This window comes from Pieris rapae, chromosome 15 (genome assembly GCF_905147795.1).
Source record: "Pieris rapae chromosome 15, ilPieRapa1.1, whole genome shotgun sequence".
NCBI lineage: Eukaryota > Metazoa > Arthropoda > Insecta > Lepidoptera > Pieridae > Pieris > Pieris rapae.
In genome coordinates, this window is record NC_059523.1 from 713,458 (window position 1) to 735,631 (window position 22,174).

Genomic DNA, 22,174 nt, shown 5'->3' on the forward strand with positions numbered 1-22,174 from the left:
TAGTAGATTTTTTATACATTTTTTTTATAGAACAGGGGGCAAACGGGCAGGAGGCTCACCTGATGTTAAGTGATACCACCGCCCATGGACACTCTCAATGCCAGAGGGCTCGCAAGTGCGTTGCCGACCTTTTAAGAATTGGTACGCTCTTTTCTTGAAGGACCCCAAGTCGAATTGGTTCGGAAATACTTCAGTTGGCAGCTGGTTCCACAAAGTGGTGTTGCGATAGAATTAAGAGATAATAATTTAACAATTATGTTCTCTTAATTCTTAATTGTTAATAGATAGGAATGCATCCTGTATTCGAAAGACAATTCTCGTCAAGAACAGGATTCATGCATCGGCGATCCAAGGAGCGTCAATTGAAATTAACAATAATTTGAAAGGCCGGCAATACACTCGCGAGCCCTCTGGCAATGAGAGTGTCCATGGGCCATGTCACTTAACATCAGGTGACCATCTTGCCCGTTTGCCCCCTGTTTCTATAAAAAAAATGTTTCAATTGGTTTGTAACGTTTTACGTTCAATTTTAATGGCTTAATAGTTATAATTTTATAGTTCTAGTTTTTATAATGTATATATAAATGTAAATAATGTTAAAGTTTATATGTCAGTGCCCTTATTATATACGGTAATTAAATATGTTTGACGTTCAGGTGGACAGAAAACCTGTGTCCAGTTTGTGTTTTTACCACACCAAGTTCTTTTATTTTTAAGATTATCCAAATATAATATTTTATTAGCCAAATAAATGGGTTCCCATTGGCTATCTCAAAGAAATCAAAAAGATCTGCATGACGATTTTTTGATGTTTTAAAAATCTTGTCTGCAACAACTTTTATGGATGACTTTCCCCCCTCACTCGTAACTGTATGTTTGGACTTCCATATGCCCCCGCCCACACAGTAATCGGCCTCAGCTTACAGTTTCGAATGAAATTTTTGGAGTCTAAAAATCTAGGATTTGTTAAGACAAGGGCGGCATTTGTAAATCCGTCACAGTGTAATACACATGTTTAACACACAAACCACTGAGCGGTAAGAGCAGCATCCACGCATGAATAGGGAGAAACAGCGCGGGTAGTAGCAATTGGTTCTGGCAATTTATTGTGAATTTCAATTGCCATTTAAATATAACGTATGGCTTTAAGAGAAAATTAAACTGCTTTTATTTTTTTAGCAAAGACATCAATAAGTACCGCAAATGTCCAGATGATATACCACTCTGTACTATCAGAGTTGTTGCATGACAAGAGACGGAAGTGAGTAAATATTGAATAGCAAACTTAGATCTAACAATTATATTTTTTTATTTATAATTTTTTGATTATTGCTGTTTTTGTAACTAAACGAAAGTACAAATATAGTTTATTTAAATAGAACACCTGTAGGGAAATCTTTTAATTTCATGAGAGAAATTTTCAAGCGAGAGCTCTCTTTCTTTTTCGAGAGAAAAATCTAATTAAAAATATTTCTCTATGACCATATACGGTTCTTTATATCATTTTCAATCAAACAGGAAAATGTCTTGCTTGTTTCCTTATCGTGTTTACCGTTTCTGATATTTTTTTTTCATTTATTATTATTGAATTCATGACTAATAAATATAATTGTTTTAAATGAATTTAAATAAAAAAAAAATATTTTCATAATGGAACCTTAATATGACTAAATATTTACAATATTCATGACCTACATATTATAATATATAGCAAATTAAAACAAATTTAAAAAGTTTGATCCCTGTGGCAGTGTACCTTTAATGTTGGCACTTGGAGTTACCTCGCTATATTGCGATATTTATTCGTTAAGCGAGGAAAGTACCAGATCTGGGGTTCACTGGTGAATGTGGTAAATCACAGAACAGATTTTATTTTATTTTTTACTTATGTAACTTAAATGACGCTGTGGCTTATAACATTTTTCTTTGAATTATTGTTATATAGAGGGAGGATAAAACTTGCTGAGTTTCTTGCCCGTTTTTCTCAGAAAAAGGCCTCCTGGTAGTTTAGCGAACGGATGGCGTAGTTTTGCTCTTTCGCAAATTTTGTAAACGTTTTTGACATTCATAAGCATGCCCTGAGACGCATCTAAACTGAATAAATGAATTTCGATTTGATTTGACCGGTAGATAGTATGTACCAGGCGCCAAAATGATTATCAATACTTTTTTATATATATTTTATTATTGCTAGGGAATGGAAGCCTGGTTATCCATATCACAGGTTCTTACCTAGTTTGGAAACCAGTCTCCCAATACTGTCACTGTATTATTAATTATTATTGTTAATGTTTAAGGGAGAAAAATAAATAAGTTATTATTATTATTATTTAAGCCCTCTAAAGTGCAGACATGTAAAACAATATATTATTACCAAATGCCATCATTAGAGTATAAATAAACTCTTTTACAGGAGTGCACATAACTAAGCTACATTTTAAGTCCTTATTAAGTGGCATTTTTCAGGTTTACATTCTCAGAGACGGCATACTTTTGGCGATGGTGGAAAGAACAGCGTGGGTCTACTCGAGCCACTTTCAGGAGCCTGGTAGCGGAAGGCAGGATCCAGTTTGCTGGTGGTGGCTGGGTTCAGGCTGATGAAGCGACTTCTCATTATCTGCATATCCTCGATCAGTATACTTGGGGGTTAAGGTGTGTGGACCAGGATTTTTAAATCGAATCGAATCTATTGCTTCTTGGCTTTCATTTTAACCTTTAAGTTCAAACTCCGTATTCTTCCCTCTCTTCTTTCTTTACATATATATTGCTTACTAGCGGACCCGACAGACCCGATAATTGTCTTAAAAAATACTTCAGAAACGAGGTGTTGTTGATGACTTAATCTTCTCATTTTCCCCGCAATTTTCTTCTTTTATTATTTTCTAAACACGATCTAACAAACACAAAAAAAAGGATTAGCGAACTCTAACCAGTAGTTTACGCGTGATGCGGTGACCAAGAAAAATGGGAATTTGTTTTTATATAGATGTACAATAATTATTGTTATGTAGGTTAAGAATATTGTAAATACCGTACGCAATTTGGTTTCAGAAAAATCAATGACACCTTAGGTCCTTGTGGTAAACCGAGGGCTGGATGGCAGATAGACACGTATGGGCATTCGAGGGAACATGCTTCTATTTTGGCCCAGATGGGTTACGATGGACTATTTATAGGTAACCATATGGAATTAAATATATTTATCCAGCCACAACATACAACATTTATTTCACACTCCAACAATCATATAGAAATAATATTAAAAAAATTAACTTTAAAAAACTGTACGTCAATAGAGGCAGTCAATATTTGCTCATCAATTAGGAAAAAAATCGCTCCTATAATTATTATTCACAAATAAATATTATATATATTAAATTGAGAATAAATAGTCTGATAAATAAAAAATGGTGTAATGTATGTATGATACCTACTTACGTGGCATTATTTAAACTTTTCGACAAAAAAGATATGACCATGACTTCTACATTGAAATTGTGTTTCGACGTATGTATTTCAAATCGACAACTTGCAACTGCAACTGCAACTGCAATCTTTAGGCTAAAGATTCCTGTCTAACGCTGCAAAATTGCTTTCAACAATATAACTTTAAATATATCACATTAAACATAAATCATTGAAATAATTGATATATAAATTAAATTGTTAATAATTTCATTAAAATTAATTTATCAGGAAACACATTCTCTCAACAAAGTACATGCAAAGTATAAAATTAATTTCATAATATTTTTTATTACCTTGCATTTTTGTAAAATTCACATTTTGGCGTAAAAGCTGACTGCAATAAACAAATTAGTCCCGCATGATATATTTTCGAAAGTGGTCTTTTACAGGTAGAGTAGATCATAAACAAAGAGAGGCCATGATAGAAGAGGACAGAATGGAGTTCATGTGGCGTGGGAGCGATGTTCTAGGTAAGGTTTTCCAGATACTTAACGAATGTTTGTCTTCTAGAACCAAACAGCATGTGTCTGTAACACTTGTTAAATATATGGTCTTGTTGCTTAAGAGCAGTGTTTGCCTATTGGCTTCAGCGTGCTCTCATCCCTGTCTTCTTTGTGAGGAACCGGCTTGCAGGTCGATGGCGTGTGTCAGCCACAGGAGGCTGATCACCTACTTACCTATTACATTGAGACATTAATGTAAAGCCCAGACCTATTCAAAGGTTATAGCGCCACTGATGTATTTCATTATTTTTATAAGATTTGAATGACACGATATAATAGAAATATATATAAAAAATATTGGTCGTTGTATATATAATAAAAATATACTGGACAGAAACCGGCGGAAGCAGATAGCTCTAGATGCGTGGTTGCTGACCACGAATCTCAGACATGAGCTCCAGACAAGAGAAAGAGATATATATAATAAAAATACTATGATAAACTCATTTATAAAGAAACCTTTTAGCTGATACATTTTCGATTAAAACATTTGTTTTTAATTAATTTTTAATTTAAAAATGTCAAATCTGTTCCTATATCCTTCTCTACAGGAAGCGGCAAGGTTGCCCAGTTCAATGTTCGTTTTGATATCAAATATGATATGCGTTGGTTATAAAGTAATAATTAATTTTCAGGCAAAATGTCAGACATAATGACACACACATTATACAACCTTTACAATGCACCCGATGGTTTCTGTTTCGACTTCCTGTGTAACGATGAACCAATCGTCGAAGACCCTGACAGTAGGGTTTATAATGCTGATAAACGGGTAAGGTATTTTAGTTTGTTCCATTTGGGTATTGATTAATAAGCTGGACATGATTAAGCTATGAAATGGTTGTAATAATAATAGCTTATAATAGCTAATGTCGATGATAAGGCTTCATTCGGATTGTGGCATTACAGTTATGTTCATAGTTTGAAATGTTAAAAGGGGGGATTAGCTGTAGATGCAACATTTAAAGAGTGAGTATCGGACGGCGAGGCAGACTACAATACTCCACCCGCATCACCTCGACGTCCGTTGTTCCACAACTGAGCATTTTTTAGGGCAATTTTTGCCGCTAACCACTAACAACAACACCACCACCAACACCAGTATTTGGAATCATCTGCCCAATGTAGTGGTTCCGAACCTATTTCACTTAGGGTCCATCAAGAAATAAGCGTACCAACTGCCAATTCTTAAAAGCGCCGCAACGCACTCGCGAGCTCTTTGGCATTAATTTTTAAAACACACTCGCGAGCATTGACTGTGGGCGGTGGTATTACTTTACATCAGATAAGCCTCCCTTGCCCGTTTGCCCCTACCTTATAACAAAAATCACCATTTTGCGTTTTACAGATCCTGTAGAAATACAATATACCTACTCTTGCCAGACGTAATAATTGCATATTAATTGTATTTGATTATCTTCAGGTTAACGACTTTATTTCCCAAATCGAGCGTCAAGCAAAATACTACGACCATGACAACATTATGGTAATGATGGGTGGTGACTTCACCTATCAGAGCGCGAGTAACTGGTTCATGAATATTGACAAACTTATCAAGTACGTAAACACGTTAAATCGTTTTTGTAAACACTGTTGTGAACAAGACTGCTGAAATTTTAACACATTAAGCGCTCTTTTCTCGGATCCGAGTGGTAGCGTGCCGCTCAATCGGATTCGTGCGAGCGTCCCGTTAATTTTCAACCATTGCCATCCCTAGCTCTCGGATCCGAGTTTTCGACACCCAATGTGCTACGCCGACCACTTATACGCAAAATACGCTGTAAAAAGTTTTGGTATCCGGCTAGTACTTTGTGTCCATTATTTAAGCATTCAATGTGTTTAAGGAAAGGATGTATGTATATATATATATATATATATATATATTCATATTATTCATCAAATATACTACTACTATATATATATTTGATGAATAATGAAATGAAATGATTTAGTAGATGGATTACATCTCTGACTTGTCAATTAATTTTATTTATTTGTATTTGGGTGTGAGAGACACGTTTTTGATGGACGCAATTGGAGACAACTTTCCCAAACACTTCCGGTAGGACTCAAACTTGTGAATGTCAAATGGATTTTGACATGGGAGTTAAATCAGCGCTGCCGCACGTGAACATCGTTTGTTGAAGTGTTAAAAAAATATATTTTGATTTCAGCCATGTCAACACACATCCAGCAAACATGTCAGATATTAATATATTTTACTCGACGCCATCTTGTTATTTGAAATCTATCTATTTGTATGGAAAGAGAGATAAGGCTGTTTATACTGAAAAGGTACTTTTTAAAACACAAAGTTAAATTCTCATACAAAATAAATAACTTAGGCTACAAATTGAAAAATATACATAATCAATAAAAATTTTTTGTAAAAGCCTCCATTCTCTTTTATATATGTAACCTTCTCTATTATTTTCTTCTATATAGATAATAATATACCTTTAATTTCTTACCAGTTCTTCTTGCCCACTCTAAGAACTGGTAAAAAATATAAATTTAGAATCAATGTTACATCATTTTTGTTGACGTTCGTAAGTGTGCTTTGTTACGTAAGTTTACTGAAGATAATAATGTGAAATATTTTCAGTCTGACCATTTTCCATACGGCAGTGACGCGAACACATATTGGACTGGCTTCTACACATCTAGACCTAGTATCAAATATCTAGCTGTGAAGGCACATGCGTTCTTACAGGTAACAGAAATATTCGCACCGAATTTATAATTCCGGAAATTTGATAGGTTAAGTAGATTTGCAAAGTTACTTTGAAATCTAAAAGTATTATCAGAACCAAAATTAGATACACTACTACTATTAGTCCGGTCGATTTAGTAATTCGAAAATGCATAAAACCCCAACAAGCTGAAAATCAGTAAAATTGTTCAAAACATAATTATAAATAATATTTAAAAGTTCCCCAATATTCCCGTGAATGGAAAAAACTATAATAATAATAATAATAATAATCATAATCATAAAACAACCTAATATATAACAACTCTAGAGATAAATATACGTTGCGTACTCGCACATATTATTATGACGATAACAACTTTTTGAATCGTTATATCTCAGAAACGGTGGCTCGTAGGAAAAAAGTATCGACACATTTTACAGATAATTCTATGACCTAAAATTTTATTGTTGTTCTGAAAATCACGAAAATCAAATGTTTTGACCTTAGATTTTGGATAAAAAAAATTCTATACACGAGAATGATTAGGAACATTTAAATATTATTTATAATATTTTATGTTTTGAACAATTTTACTGATTATCAGCTTGTTGGGGTTTTATGTACCTTCACTTAAATTTTTTGGTCTAGATTGACCGGACTAGGACCGGACCGTAGTATTTGAAACACAATTACTACAGGATTTTTACTATTTCTGAAATAACTTATGTAAGGAACAGACAGTTGTTATCATCATTTGTAGTGTCGTAAGTTAATTGAAAATAAATCTAAATTTGGATTATTATTTGTCAAAGATGAAATGTTATAGGTGGTGAAGCAGTTGACGGTACTATCAAGAATGAGCGATTTTTACGAACTTCATTTATTAAGACACGCCGTAGGCCTAATTTTACACCATGATGCTATCACAGGTATGTTCCAAATTGGACATGGAATGATGCAAAAATATAGCTATAATTGTTAAAAATTTCTCTAGAAAAAGAAATTTAATTTCGTTTATATATGAATGTATTTTGCTACTGTTGAAAGCATCGACTATAGAAGTTTTCTTTTCAGGAACCAGTCAACATCATGTAGCCAACGACTTTATAAGGCTGGTTTCCGAGGCTATTGATGGCAGCACGAAGAAGGTTTCGCAATTTTTAAGGTAATTTTAAAAATAATAAATTATTGTTATTAGTAAGATCAAAGAATCTTGTTAAAATCCTGTGTATGTCCTGTATAATTATAAGAATAATATAAACAAACATGTATTCATGATGAAAAGGAATGGAAGGAAGGTATTTTAAGAATTGGAAATAACAGATTAGTTTTTTTAGTATTCTAACACCATCGTGGGGTGGAAGCAGACGTCCAAAGACAAACCAGCAATTCATTGTCTGCCATCAGCTTAATATTAGTCAGTGCCGAGTAAGTATATGAAACAATTATTTTTCGTCTGCTTAGCTCTTAGGGAAGGGATATTCGTAAATATTTGTAGTTTAATAATATTAAAAATCAGTTCAATCATTTCATTCATCTTTATGGTAAATTGTATTTGCAAACTCGATTTCTGCGTAATATTTAACATGTGCAGTCGACACACGATTCCAATTAATTGTAGTTATATGAACAACGTAAAAAATATCGTCTTTGCACGTGTGTGTTGTAAAACTTGACGTTCATAAGTGTACATGTCTACGAAGGTTTGGGGTAGACAGAAGAAATTCTATTTAAAATAAAATATTCTAAACTATACTCAATATATAATCCAGTTTACAGAAACGCAAGATTCGATCCTACTACTAGTGTATAACCAACTTAGTTTCAAGACATACTACCACATTCGGCTACCAGCGATCGCATTGCACTATTCCATACGAGATTTTAACGGTATGTGTTCAGATTTATTTTCAATTACTAAATTTTCTATAAAACACAATTATTATTTTAAGTAAAAGTTACGACTATCTAATCACAAACGTATACGCATTTGTTTCACAGAAAGAAAAAGCTTTGTCATTACATAATAAAGAAAGGATATTTAGTTTAAAAAAAAGTGCTATATCTACACTAGAATTCCCTTTGACATGTTAACGGTACAAAGTCTTCCGTTTTTACGTAGGATACGTTGAAATGCGTAAGATTGTTAATAAATGTGTAATGTTTTAAAGCTACCAATTTCAAGGAAGGCATTAATTTTGTATGCAATTTATTAAAAAAATCCGTTTTCAATACAAACAATTTGTACTACTGCTTTATGTATTACGTAAAGATCTTGGTACCATAAACATAAAACGTTTTATTAATGTAGCCTTTGGTTTGATGACACGCGACTTGCTTCTCTAATCACAAGAAAACGAGACGCACCATCGTCTTTACACACGCGTTTAAATGATTTACATTCTTTCACAATGAAAATGACGTCATTTTTAGATCTCGCACCATAATTATTTTGGTCATACGTGAGACTATACATATGTTGTCGTGCTTACCGCGCCTCTATTTACATTTAAGAATCAATTGACCCAATTATAACAATAATTCTTTGATATATTTTACTTATATGTATTTTTAAATTCATCTACTTATTTACTGTAGTTTTAAGTTCGGTATTGTAGTTTTTAAATGTTAATATTATATGTTTGGCAGATGTCTAACTGCCCATTTACATCCTTTCAAATATAATGAATGCATCAATGACGCTACAACCATTTTAGGTCTAAGCCTCAAGTTTCTGTACCTATTGCATGAACATTGGAAATCTAGTAAGTAGGTGATCGGCCTCCTGTGCCAGACACAATCCGACGACTTTTTGGAGCTAAAGCACAAGTTCCTCACGATGGTTTCCTTCGCCGTTCCAGCAAATGTTAAATACGCACATAGAAAGAAAATCCATTGGTGCACAGCTGGGGATCGAACCTACAACCTCGGGGACGAGAGTCACACGCTGTAGCCACTAGGCCAACAATACTTTGTCTTTCTTCTGTTTACACCTGTCTCCTTTCAGACGAGGAGGTGGAGTACCAGCTGGTCCCTCTTCCGGCGTCAGTGATCAATCTTCCTGGAAGAAAGTCAACAGCGATACAAGAGCTCTGCTTCGAAGCGGAAAATATACCTCCACTGGGTTTCACTGCATATTATATTTCACCTATACGCGATCAGCTGGTAATTATTAACAGTATACATACGCCAAATTAGCTTTAATTTTTTAATGCAATGTACCCTTGTAATAATAGCTTTACCTTATTTTTTTGACAACAATAGAAATTCGGAAAATAGTCCGAAAGAAAACGATATTATTTTCAACGAGTTTATTTTTCGTATGCTGGGATATTATGCGTTTCAATGTTTTCTTTAGTAATAAAACCAAATCCGTGGTCACATCTCTACTACTTTCACCGCAAAGCAGTCGCTGGATAATAACAAACTGTAAAATGTGTATACTTTCATTGGCCATTTATACCTTTAATATTTATTAACAGGCAGAAGGTGCATTTATTAAAAAACAGTTAAAGGCCGACGCAGATTCTGAAGTAGCGCCATCTATATCCAATGAGGTGAGTTTAATAATGCTCACATTTTTAATATACTTTTAAATTTAAATGATTTGATAAAAAATAATTGTAAACCAGAGGGCGCACCGTTGGTCTTCTCTGAACTGAGTACTGGTAGTGTGCAACCCAAGGGTGCTCTAAGAGCTAAGGTTTCTTTGCTCCTATGGGATATGTGCGACGGCGTCGACGGCGCGGTCAGACCCAGTCTGTTGCACAGATCCCTGTTATCAAGGACGAATGCTGTCTTAGACACTATCGATATATCTATATGTTTCCAAAGTAAATTCACAGTATCGATATTGTGTATATTATTTATGTAATATACTTGATTTTATTTTATATTTTTCTCGACATTTTTATACCTTATTTCAAAAAAATCTATTATATTTTTTTAGTCCTTGAAGTCTACTAAAGCTAAAACAAAATAGATGTTTGTATTATGTGTTTGATTTAATATAACGTACAGTAGACGCCACCATCGATAATTTCATAAAAATATGTATGTTTCTTCAGAACGAAATTATTTTATTTCAGTATATAAAACTAACAGTAAACGAGAAAAGCGGTCTTCTTGAGTCCATACAGCATGTCGACGGAGTCAAGATCCTAGTGGACCAAAATTTTTACTTCTACAGTCAAAGCCAGCAGGGTCTCCAATCAGGAACTTACAGCTTTAGGCCTGAGAAGACTAGACCTACACCAGTGAGCCGCTCAATTAGTCCTGATAAACTTAGCTAAAGTTATACTGCATATATAATATTGGCCACAATTCTCATATGTTTACTTTATCATCTTAATATAGGTGATCAGGCTGCCTGCTGGCGATTTGTGAATCTTAGTTACGTGGCGCCATGCCATGACGTCATAAGCGCCCAAACAAACTTACTCTAACCTGTAATATACAACTTCTAGACGTTAACTGGGGCATTCCGACCCATTAGAGATGTCGATACTCCTTCCCCTTACGTTTCAAGGAGAGCAGCACCTTTTTTTAACTGATAAAAAGTTTGCTAACAAAATACTATTTTTAATGTGACAGGCACTTATAGGCAAACATGACATGCACAAAGAGACCAGATCTTAAACAACACAAAACAATTACTTAACAAAACAAATATTAAACAAAACAATTACAAGTAAAAAAAACTAATTAAACAAAAATCAATCTTCTTTCAAATCTTCCATTCGTTAAAGGTCTGAAAAAAACTGTGATAGCGTTTCCATAGAAGTTCTGTGCTTTTTAGGTAACGGAGAGAGTGACATTTCACACTATACGAGGTTCGTTAATAAAAGAAATTCGGCAGCGTTTTTCCGATTGGATCACACAAGTGATTCGACTTTACCGGGGCGAGGAGTTTGTTGAACTAGAATGGATTGTTGGTCCAGTGCCTATTGGGTGAGTATATGTAACAAAAATCTGTGTAATTATACCAAAACTTAGTAACGATTTTATTATGCAATGTACAATACAATACAGTGCTGTATAGTATAATACCGTACCGTACTGTATAGTACAGTAGAGTAGAGTAGATTACAGAACAGAATACACAATATAATATAATGCAATTATATAATTTAATGCTATGCTCATTTGCATGATTAAAAGTTAGTAATGTGTTCATTACAATATGTAAATCAGTTTAAGTTATAAAAGTCTAAAAAGATGAGATTTTCCGCCTAAAGTTTCGCCTTTTTGAGCTTAAAGTAAACTTAATTTCTTTTATAGGACGGACGTAGGTAAAGAAGTAGTAAGCGTACTTAGAACAAATATAAGCAATAATGGAGAGTTTTACACGGATTCGAACGGACGACAAATGATGAAGAGAACCTGCTGGAATGAGACGGCTAGTGAGTGTCTTTCTCGACTAAAATCTTTTAATTTTAATCTTTAAAATCGTTTGCGGAGAATATTTTTATTAGACAAGTACGGTTCTTGGGCCATAGATGTTGATGATGATTATAAAATACTATTTTTTCTCTAAAACATATATATAGATAGCTATACTCTCAGGTATATCAGGTAATTGACGAAATATCCGCCGCACTCCATTATATTTTTTTTTATGTAACAGGGGGAAATCGGGTCCATCACATTGCTCCTACATATTTAGTATATACCAACATGGATCATTTTGCATCGCTACCCCAGATACTGTTTGGTTCTCCGGAATAAAAAGATTTTAGGTTGTTTTTCTCTATATAATGAATACGTATAATAAATTTCATAGGAATCGGTCGAGCCGTTTCGGAGGAGTACTAACATATTGAAACGAGAATTTTATATACATATAGATGGACATCAATAATCTAGATGCTGATATTTCAAAATTAGAATAGGTAAATCTCTGCCTCTTTCTAAAAATTCATTATTTTCAGGCCACCAAAAGAAGTCAATATCTGCCTGCTTCTACCCCGTGACCTCTCGTATATGCATAGATTCTGCTAATGGCAGCGTCGGTCTCTGTGTGTTGACTGACAGAGCTCAGGGCGGGACATCTTATAATGATGGTGAAATTGAACTAATGGTACAGTGTAATAGCTTTTTTCCCACCTTTATCTATCAAACATTTGTAGCTTTATGGTAAGGGAGCGTTCAAGTATTATGTAACGAATGGGGGGGTTTGGGGTAAAACGTTACGATGCGGGACTGGTATTACGCGTGATTGTTAATATTATTTTCGACTTCCCCATACTTTACACCACATAAATTGTAACTTTTAAGTATAATAGTCACTGGGTGGTAAAATGACATGATATTTAATTATGCGGGCGTTATCCCGCCACTAACACATGGGCGTCGCCTGCGAGACTCGGACCTCAGCTTGGGCCGTCGTCGGGCAGAGGGCTCGCGAATGCGTTGCCGGCCTTTAACATTATTTTTTGTGTTTGTTTTATTATATAAAATGCCATAATGTTAAGTAGTGAAATAACATTTAAGTTAGGAACTTTGTTTTTTTGAATATGATATATCTATAATCATCATATCTATAAATAAATATGAAATTTTACGATTACTTATTAACGCACAGGTACACAGACGCCTTCTAACTGATGATGGTTTCGGTCTTGAAGAGACCTTGAATGAGGAAGCATTTGGTGTGGGTCTGGTCGTCAAGGGCAGACATAGAATTTACTTCGGTAACACCCAGGAAGGTACATAACCAAAAATATTCGTGTTATTTTTTGTTATATTTTTTGTCAATCTTTGAAATTTTTGATTTGATTTTGATTTTGATTGACACAAAATATTTGTGTCAATAGTAGCACGATTATGATTTAACTATAGAACCAGGTGTTGTAACTGTATCAAAATGAACCTACTGGCGCCATCTAGTCTGTGTAATGTGAGCTAAACTTGTGCTTGTCATTGTGTTATAAAGAATAAAGTTAGTCTATTGTATGCACTGAATAACCGACGTATTGTATTTAGAACAGGGAGCCGTTTTTAAATTCGATTAAAAATTAATTAGTTTAAATTTGTTTTAGTTGACGATTTGTCCTTCAGTGAACGAGCTGCACATCATTCAAGGAAGTGGTTGTATGAACCCTGGGTTTTCATGACTCCGGGAGAGAAGATCAATAGAAGAAAATGGCAGAATGTTAGAAATAAACGGGTATTCGATATTTATATTTATGACTCCTTCCTCTTCTTTCACACTTAGGGCTAAGTCTCTACTCTGCATGACCCATTTATTTAAAAAGGTGAGTTAAAGGTTCAGTGAGGACGGGTCATAGGCTCGTTCATGCTGTCTGCATTTAACAAGAAAAAGAACGCGAGGTAGCCATTAGGTATATTTATTTATTTTCATAAAGTCAAAATGGGCTAAGCCAAGAATTTATCTGAAATTAATTATAAAAAAAAAATATCTGAAGTACTTATGGCAATCAAGGTTAAGTACTATAGTTTTTCAAAATCGAGAAAACCTTAAACTCTAAAAAATATTATTCTTTTAATCATTATTTTCGTGAAATATTATAATTAATATTAATTTGATAAAAAATATAAGAATTTCCGATAATGATGTGACTCATAATATATGTACTTCCGTTTAAAATTCCTTTTAAGACAATTTATATTCTGTATGGTAGACTAATGCCGAATAAATAATTAATCTACAATCTCAGATTGTTTTCAATCTGAGATCAGACCGTGACAGTCGATCGATCTCCTATATAATACCAATCTGTTGATTGGTTATTGGCACACTTTTATCAATATTTGGGTTAAGAACTCTATCTCAGATGGTCAAAAATGGATTGAGATGGGCGACCCTCCCCGGCTTCGCACGGGTGCAATGCTGATACTAAATACACTACAGAAAATCTGTGAACGTTGTATATAAAAATGTGGGTTATCCATAAGAGATAGACAATATATACCATCATGGACTTTTCTGTAGACCTTTTCAATGTGTACAATACTTAGTACATTATTTTGATAAAACTCGTAGGGTTCAGCCTGCGTTTGCAATTTAAGCGGAAAAAATTTAATTATTTACGACATCACATTAGAAACCTCAAAGTTATTATTATAGTACTTCTCCACTATTTAATGGATGTTATTATACATATAAACCTTCCTCTTGAATCACTCTATCTATTAAAAAAAACCGCATCAAAATCCGTTGCGTAGTTTCAAATATTTAAGCATACAAAGGGACATAGGGACTGAGACAGCGACTTTGTTTTATATATTTTGACGACTCTCCACCAAGGCCACCAAGTAATTAACAAGACAAATAAAATTTCAGTACTCAGCTCTTAGGCTACATGGTTTACCTCGTCATATCAGCATCGTCACTTTGGAGCCGTGGAAAGGTGGATCAGTATTACTTAGGTTAGAAAATACACTGGAGAAGCAAAAAGGTAGGCTTCTAGTTGCATGTACAGTCATTTTAAGATTCCTTACCCTTATATCCCTTGTATTGTTCAAAAAAATAAAATTAAGTGGCACTTATTTAATTTATAATTGTGGAAAAAACTAAAGCATTCATATCGGCTTCGAGTCTGCGATGATTGTTTACGCTTTTAATTACTAATTAAAATATATCTTTAAACTTTATTTCTCAATGCAAAAATGTATTTTATTAAAATGAAAAACTAATAATAATATATAAAAAAAAGCGAGATACACGTCGCCATTAGCCGTCCCAATTTCAGTCTACTATGTTCGCTCTACATGCGTCTTTATTGCCTTTTTGAATTTGTCAATCGCGAGAATATTGCGAATTTTAGATGGTAATTGATTAAACAATTGCACACCCTCATACCTAATAGACTTAATAAAAAATAATTTATATGTAACTTAACTAATTTTTCAGTGAAAAAATCATCAGTAATTAACTTGTTATCATCGTTAGGCGTAACTGAATCCCCACTGAATTTAACTAAGCCTTAATGACGTGGTGGACCCCGTTTGTGATGATTTATACTAACGCATTCTGTATGCGGATTAGGGCCTTGATATCGACCTTGCCAAAAAAATACCTACAAAAATGTATAACGATAACATTTTGTACAGTACATTGGGACAATATTTCCAGGACATAAACCAGATAAGGAAATGCCAGATGAATTAAGCAATTCTCATATAACGGTGGAATTACAGAAGATCTTTTTGCAATTGAAAATCAAAATGGTTCGAGAGACAACACTGGGTGCTAACCAATGGTTGGATGAGGCCAGGCAAATGGACTGGAGTACCAGGTATTGGACAAGACACATGCATCCGGATATAGTTAAATTTATTTGTATAAAGTTTCACTCTTTCTCTCTTATTGAAAGAGTACAGTACCATTCTATTTTAGCAGATATCGAAAGTAACAAATACAGAAACAAAAAATGTTAATAATAATAATATAAAAATAGGTCTTAAAACAATGCTAAATTTCAACGCAGTTCTAGTGAACCAAATTCTGGAATGTCCTGTTGAACACAACCATCTCGATCATATGTTGTTTTAGTCGTCAGAAGATACACGACTTATTAATACAACCAAGAAACTTCGTAAAACAAAAAGCTTACTATTGCAAAGTTTTGTTAATTGTATATTTATCTTAAATAGTGTATATAAAGGTATTGTATCTTTAATAGTATCCACTGTCGTTGGCAATATTATCGATAATATAGACGACGCTTGTATAAGAGGAATTGAGTTTAAAGAACCATCTTGCGAGCGTGGCAGGCGGTCAGTCACCAATTTCACCGGGGATAGCGAGCTTTCGTTCTGCCTCGCAGGCGATTGACTACCCCACGATGGCTCAAGCCGCGCTAGTCTCACAGGACGCCCTTCTGCTAGTCGTGGGGCAAAGCTCATTTCCGCTCGCCAACACAGTTCGAGCTGAGCTGTCAAGGTCTTCAGGCCAGGAGCAAGATTCCAAAAAAAGCAATCGGCATTCCATTACATTCGAATATTTAAAAGATATGTTTGATTTATTATTTATGCCGGAACTACACGGTGTTTGTTAATTTTAAAAGCTTTACTACAGAGATTCAAAATGTTAAAAGAAATAAAACTTCACAGATATGTATACGCGGGTGGAGACGAGGGAATCTTACCCGAAGACAATCCAGATTATATCCACGAAGCAAGACATAAAACTGATAAAGATTATCGTAAGTATAGCTCGCAGTAACAAGAAGAGTTTCGAATAACTAACAGCAAACTGTTAATCTCGCCTTAACCGCAGCTTAGTGGGGAAGCTGGTGTCCATGTGTGCTCTCTATTACAATACGGTATCAAGTAGAAATGCGTAATTATTTGGGTTCACTAAACAAAGCCTTTATTCTCTGACCGTTACTAATAAATTAATCGTAAAATTTAACAATTATTGAACCATTACTATAACGTATTTTTTGACATAGGCCTTCCCTATTTTATCCAATTTTGCTCTTTCCTGGGTTAGCCTTCTCGATCTCGTCGATAGACCATCTACCCATTTTTTACTTCCCTTTTTTCCTTATGCCTTCTCTTACATACATTATAATATATAAATTGTCCATTTTTATTACTTTTTACTTGGATTAATAGGATAAAAATTATAAGTTAAGTATAGTTTTTACATTAAGTAACAAAGTACAAAAAAATCAATTTTATTAAAAAATGCGTCACAAACAACACTAATTTTCAATGGACTCGTCGTAAACAAAACAAACATTTAAACAAATATAGAACTAAATTCCTAATCCAGCCGACTAACATTCCAATGGATAACCTTTACATTTTATTTTGAAAGACGTAAGACGCCGCGAATGTCGCAGATTGGCACAGGCAGTATTACTCATGTCATGATAAAGTTATAGATTACGAAAACCTTTCTAGCACACTACTCAGACGAAGAGACAAAAATTAAGCCAGCCAACTACGAAAATGAAAAGGGAAGATACAAAAATCTAAAATATGAAGATTATAGACGAAAACGCGAAACTCCAAATACAACGGAATTTGAAACGACCAAAAATGTAACAAGGATGAAACCGGCAAAGGCGGCTTCTATTAAAAAAAGGCAGAACCGATTTGACAGATTCGATATCACTACTAGAAGACCGAAGTATATGTGGAACTCGCAAAAACTTGTTCAGGATTCCTTAGAGGGATTTTTAAGTAGACGAGGCAAAAAGAAGAGTATTGATTATGAAGAGACTTCAGGTAACCTATAATCTTTAAGACATTTTTGATCTAATGATTTGAAGAGGAATTATATAACTATGAGTGTTTAGTCCATAACACTCTAGCAGACTAAAATCCTTAACTAGATTATAGTAAACTTATTAATTATTAACATTCCAAGTTAGGTAACAGTGAAATTTTACTAAAGTTTTTCGAAATAGTGATTTTTTTTTCTTTGTAGTTGACAGGTATTTTAAGCACATTTTTTATACTTATAAACTAATTGTGTAAATACATGAACTGGGGTGACCACATTAAGCAACCACGACCGAAATAGTTCACCATAATATGATGATTACTATTAGTCTGGTTGTAACTTTAAATTCTTATAGCTTTGTACATATACAAATAATAATCAGTCTTGCTTTGTCGGGCATGGCCAAGGAATTACGAGCATCCGCTTGCCTTTAAAGTATCTGAAGTCTTGATGATTTCTTTAAATGTTATATTAAAATTCAAAAATCTGTAAAGTGTTGCTTCAAAACGTAGATTTTTTATTATTTATATTTTATATTATTTGATATTTATAAATAAAAAAAGATTTCTTTTGTATGTTGTAAAGCATCTATTTCTCCCTATTCGTTCAAACTTAACAGTAACTTAACGTCTAGATATCACTGAAGGATACACAGATGTTGATGATGGCATCACACGGTCAATACAAGAAATGTACTATTCAAAGCCAAAAAGGAAATACAAACCATACCTAAGATTCTCTGAAGAGTTGATACGGCATTCGAGGGGCATGAGAAATCACGACGATGTCTGGATTGGTCATGAGGAAGCAGCAGAGGCAAGACGGGTTAGAGGTAAGTTAAATAGACATAATCATAGATTATGTGCACACACACACCAAATTTAATTTTACATCTCTGTTTGCATTGTTTTTCTTTTAGCGTTTTCTTTTTTTCTTCTATTGTATATTATGACAATGACCTATTATATTGTACGTGTTCCGGTCCGGTGGTGGAGAGACTGGCTATCTGTCACTCAGGTCTCCTGTTACAGAGACCAGTCTCTCACATACACTTTCAAATGTTATCATCTTAGCTTTAATCATTGTAACCTTGTATGTATATGTGAGAGAAGAAATAAAGATAATTATTGAAGTGAAACTTCTTTAGAATCGTTGTGATTTCAAACCGGATGCAACGGAAAAGCGACAGTAAAAAGAGACAGAAACATTAATTCATATGATTTAACGTGGGAGAAAATGAGATAGATAAACTTCTTTAAAATCGTCGTGATTTCAAACCGGATGCAGCGGTAAAGAGAGACAGAAACATAAATTCATAACATTTAACGTGGGAGAAAATGAGATAGGAGGCATTATACAGCCTCTCTTTACTGCCGCTTTTTTATTTGATCGAATTTCAAACTTTCGTTGTTTTAGTTTTTGCCAAACTAAAGATTTATATTAAACTTATAAATTAAAATGTATCATTAAAATATACTGTTTTTATAGAACACACACATTTAGTTAGTGGAAAATGATTAATTTATATTTGATTAATTATAAAAACTTTGCTTTTAAAGGTTTCACTTCTGCCATGTGTGAATTGCACATATGTTTTTTTAATATAATTATCATTCTAAATTGACATTGAATACATAGGGGTTTGATACCAGACACGATTGTGCATTGAGGTTCAAATGCTTCAATGAAAGCAGATCCAGCCGCTTGTAGAGTGCGATTAGTATGGGGCTATACCTTAAATTAAAACAACTGAACTTATATTTAATTCACTTATTCATTAAGCCATTACTCGTCAGGTTTTTTCAAAGTTAAACAATTTAATAGCTTTTCATTATTAATTTATTATTAGTTACTAAAAAATTGTATTAGTTATTTAGAATCAATTTAACAACCAAGTACACTTATACAAAAAACTGTTGACGTTCATAAGTAGGGCATCGAAACTCGGTTCAATTCTGAAAACCCGGGTTTTCGGGTCTAAGAGTAATCAAAACCCGGGTAGACCGGTTTTTTCGAGCATTTCGATCTTTTGGCCTCAATCAATTCATGGACCCGTGAATGCGTATGAGACCTAGATTTCGAAAACTGCTATCCCTTGCAAAATTTGGTGAATGTAAAGTGATCCCTATATATCTTCTATTTTTCATAGATGTCCATTCATCGAATGATATCGAAAACTTCTTTTCATCTGACAGTATAATTTTTATCTCGTTTATTATTTCTAGATTCCTTTTATCAAAGTCTTTGAGAATTATGTGGCGAACGGTATCAGCAGTAGTTGGTAATTTGTTGCCGGTCTTTTCAGAAAGGTACTTTAAATCTTGTGATTTTGAGAACGTTCTAAGAGAAATTCCATATTCCAAACTGCAGCCATATGAGACACCATAACCTGCATACTTGGGTTGGCATCAGTCTCAAATGGCGCCGGTATTCATCACCCGCGCAACGATACACCCTCCCCTCTCAACTGCTCCACAGTTCACCTCTCTCATGTCCTGAGATGGACGCGCATTTAACTTGCATGTCTTGTTTATGGGTAGGAACGTAGCAAGGAAGCTACTTTTTGGGTCATAAATAATAATTTATGAAAGCGAATTTTTATTTAATTTACTTATTATTGCATTCAAAGTGCTTTAAACTTAATAAACAACAAAAACAAAAGTATAAAAAAAAACCCGAAAAACCCGAAAACCCGAGTTTTAAAAATTGAAACCCGGTTTTTTTTTGTAATCCTCAGAACCGGGAAAACCCGGGTTTTTACGGCCCGGGTAAACCCGGGCTCGATGCCCTATTCATAAGTTTACTTGATTGGTTACCTATATGAATAAAGTTTTTTGATTAATAAAGTTTTTTGATTAATAAAGTTTTTTGATTAATAAAGTTTTTTGATTAATAAAGTTTTTTGATTAATAAAGTTTTTTGATTAATAAAGTTTTTTGATTAATAAAGTTTTTTGATTAATAAAGTTTTTTGATTAATAAAGTTTTTTGATTAATAAAGTTTTTTGATTAATAAAGTTTTTTGATTAATAAAGTTTTTTGATTAATAAAGTTTTTTGATTAATAAAGTTTTTTGATTATACACAGGTTTGAAAATGGACAAAAAACTTAAAAGATTCCGCTATCCCAATTCGGAAGAGTTCATTGATTTTAGAAAAGAAACAAATTCGGAAGCTAAGAGAATACAAAAAAGAAGAACTAAAAGAGGAAAAAGCGGTCGCAATTTTGAGATCTTCGAAAATAAGAGACGAAATTCAAATGGCGCGGATATGCCGTTTTTCGTGACTGAAAAGGTTAAGAAAGATGTATCCTTTGAAGATGATGAGGATACATGGAGTAAGGATGACCAGCAGAGTGGAAAAGGTGCTTTCATTTATATATAGTTCATAGAATTGAAATGGTCTTTGGTTTATATAATTAATAAATTTTCTGATATAAACGCGAATTTCTGGTTTGGCTCTACGTTATGTAAATTATGGTTTTCTAAATAACGGAATGATTTCTAATAAATTACGAAAATCATTTTATTTTGAAATATGATAAAGTTTGAATTTAGTTAGCATCGGGGCAATTTATTTTCGATTTTTTAATACTATTTTATTTTTAGGTATTAATCCAAGAGAATTTATCAGCGCCAAATTTAAAGTTGACAGTTCAAATGACGGTGAAATTCCACTTGGATTACGGAGAAAAAGGTAATGATGGAACGTTCCGTGAAAAATAGTAAGATTAGATCTCTCATTGTATCGGGATTACTTGATAAGTCTTTTTTCAGATCGATGGATGAAGACAGCTCGGAAGACAAAAGAGAGATGGACTATGTCATATCGCTTCGTCCTACACAGATACGTACATTCATAATTTGGTTTGAAGAAAAGAAGCCGTTTGTTATGTAAAATAAATTGAATATAGATAACCAAAGATACGTCAAATAGGTATTGTTTTGTCTCTTTTACTCTCATGACACCGTTGCACATTAATCTAAGTGACAATATTAGATTTTCAGACAAGAGTATTGCCGTCTCTGTCGTGCTTTATGTTGTATGTATCATATTTGTGGAACTTTCGTAGCGAAAACATTTTATAACAAAATTTTGTTTCGTCCCAAAAATATAAGTATCACATTTGTCTCGAGTGTGGAGAAACATTCAGTACCTATTTTACGCTTATTTGTAGTTGTATTGTTTTGAATTTAAGATTCTACCGAACCATCACTTTCTCTGTAAATAGAGAATATTCATAAGAATACTAAATTATTTGCAATTGGTCTCTGTTGTTAATGAACAAATGTTATATAAATAAACTTTA

At 33.6% G+C, this 22,174-nt stretch overlaps 1 protein-coding gene across 1 annotated transcript; it reads left to right on the forward strand.

The window, feature by feature from the left end:
• The first annotated feature begins 1,845 nt into the window (after nt 1-1,845).
• LOC110998224 (lysosomal alpha-mannosidase-like) lies at nt 1,846-21,821 on the forward strand. The gene is made up of 28 exons (XM_045631504.1): nt 1,846-1,850; nt 2,467-2,652; nt 3,052-3,176; nt 3,858-3,938; nt 4,607-4,743; nt 5,395-5,528; nt 6,146-6,266; nt 6,577-6,684; nt 7,494-7,596; nt 7,742-7,832; nt 8,005-8,095; nt 8,440-8,557; nt 9,675-9,832; nt 10,150-10,224; nt 10,756-10,923; nt 11,466-11,617; nt 11,948-12,069; nt 12,598-12,746; nt 13,251-13,374; nt 13,708-13,835; nt 14,973-15,087; nt 15,765-15,927; nt 16,745-16,836; nt 17,543-17,869; nt 18,502-18,699; nt 20,954-21,229; nt 21,474-21,561; nt 21,642-21,821. The coding sequence occupies exons 1-28, from the start codon at nt 1,846-1,848 to the stop codon at nt 21,760-21,762; spliced, it is 3,756 nt and encodes a 1,251-aa protein (XP_045487460.1). The 3' UTR covers nt 21,763-21,821.
• The last annotated feature ends 353 nt before the right edge of the window (nt 21,822-22,174 follow it).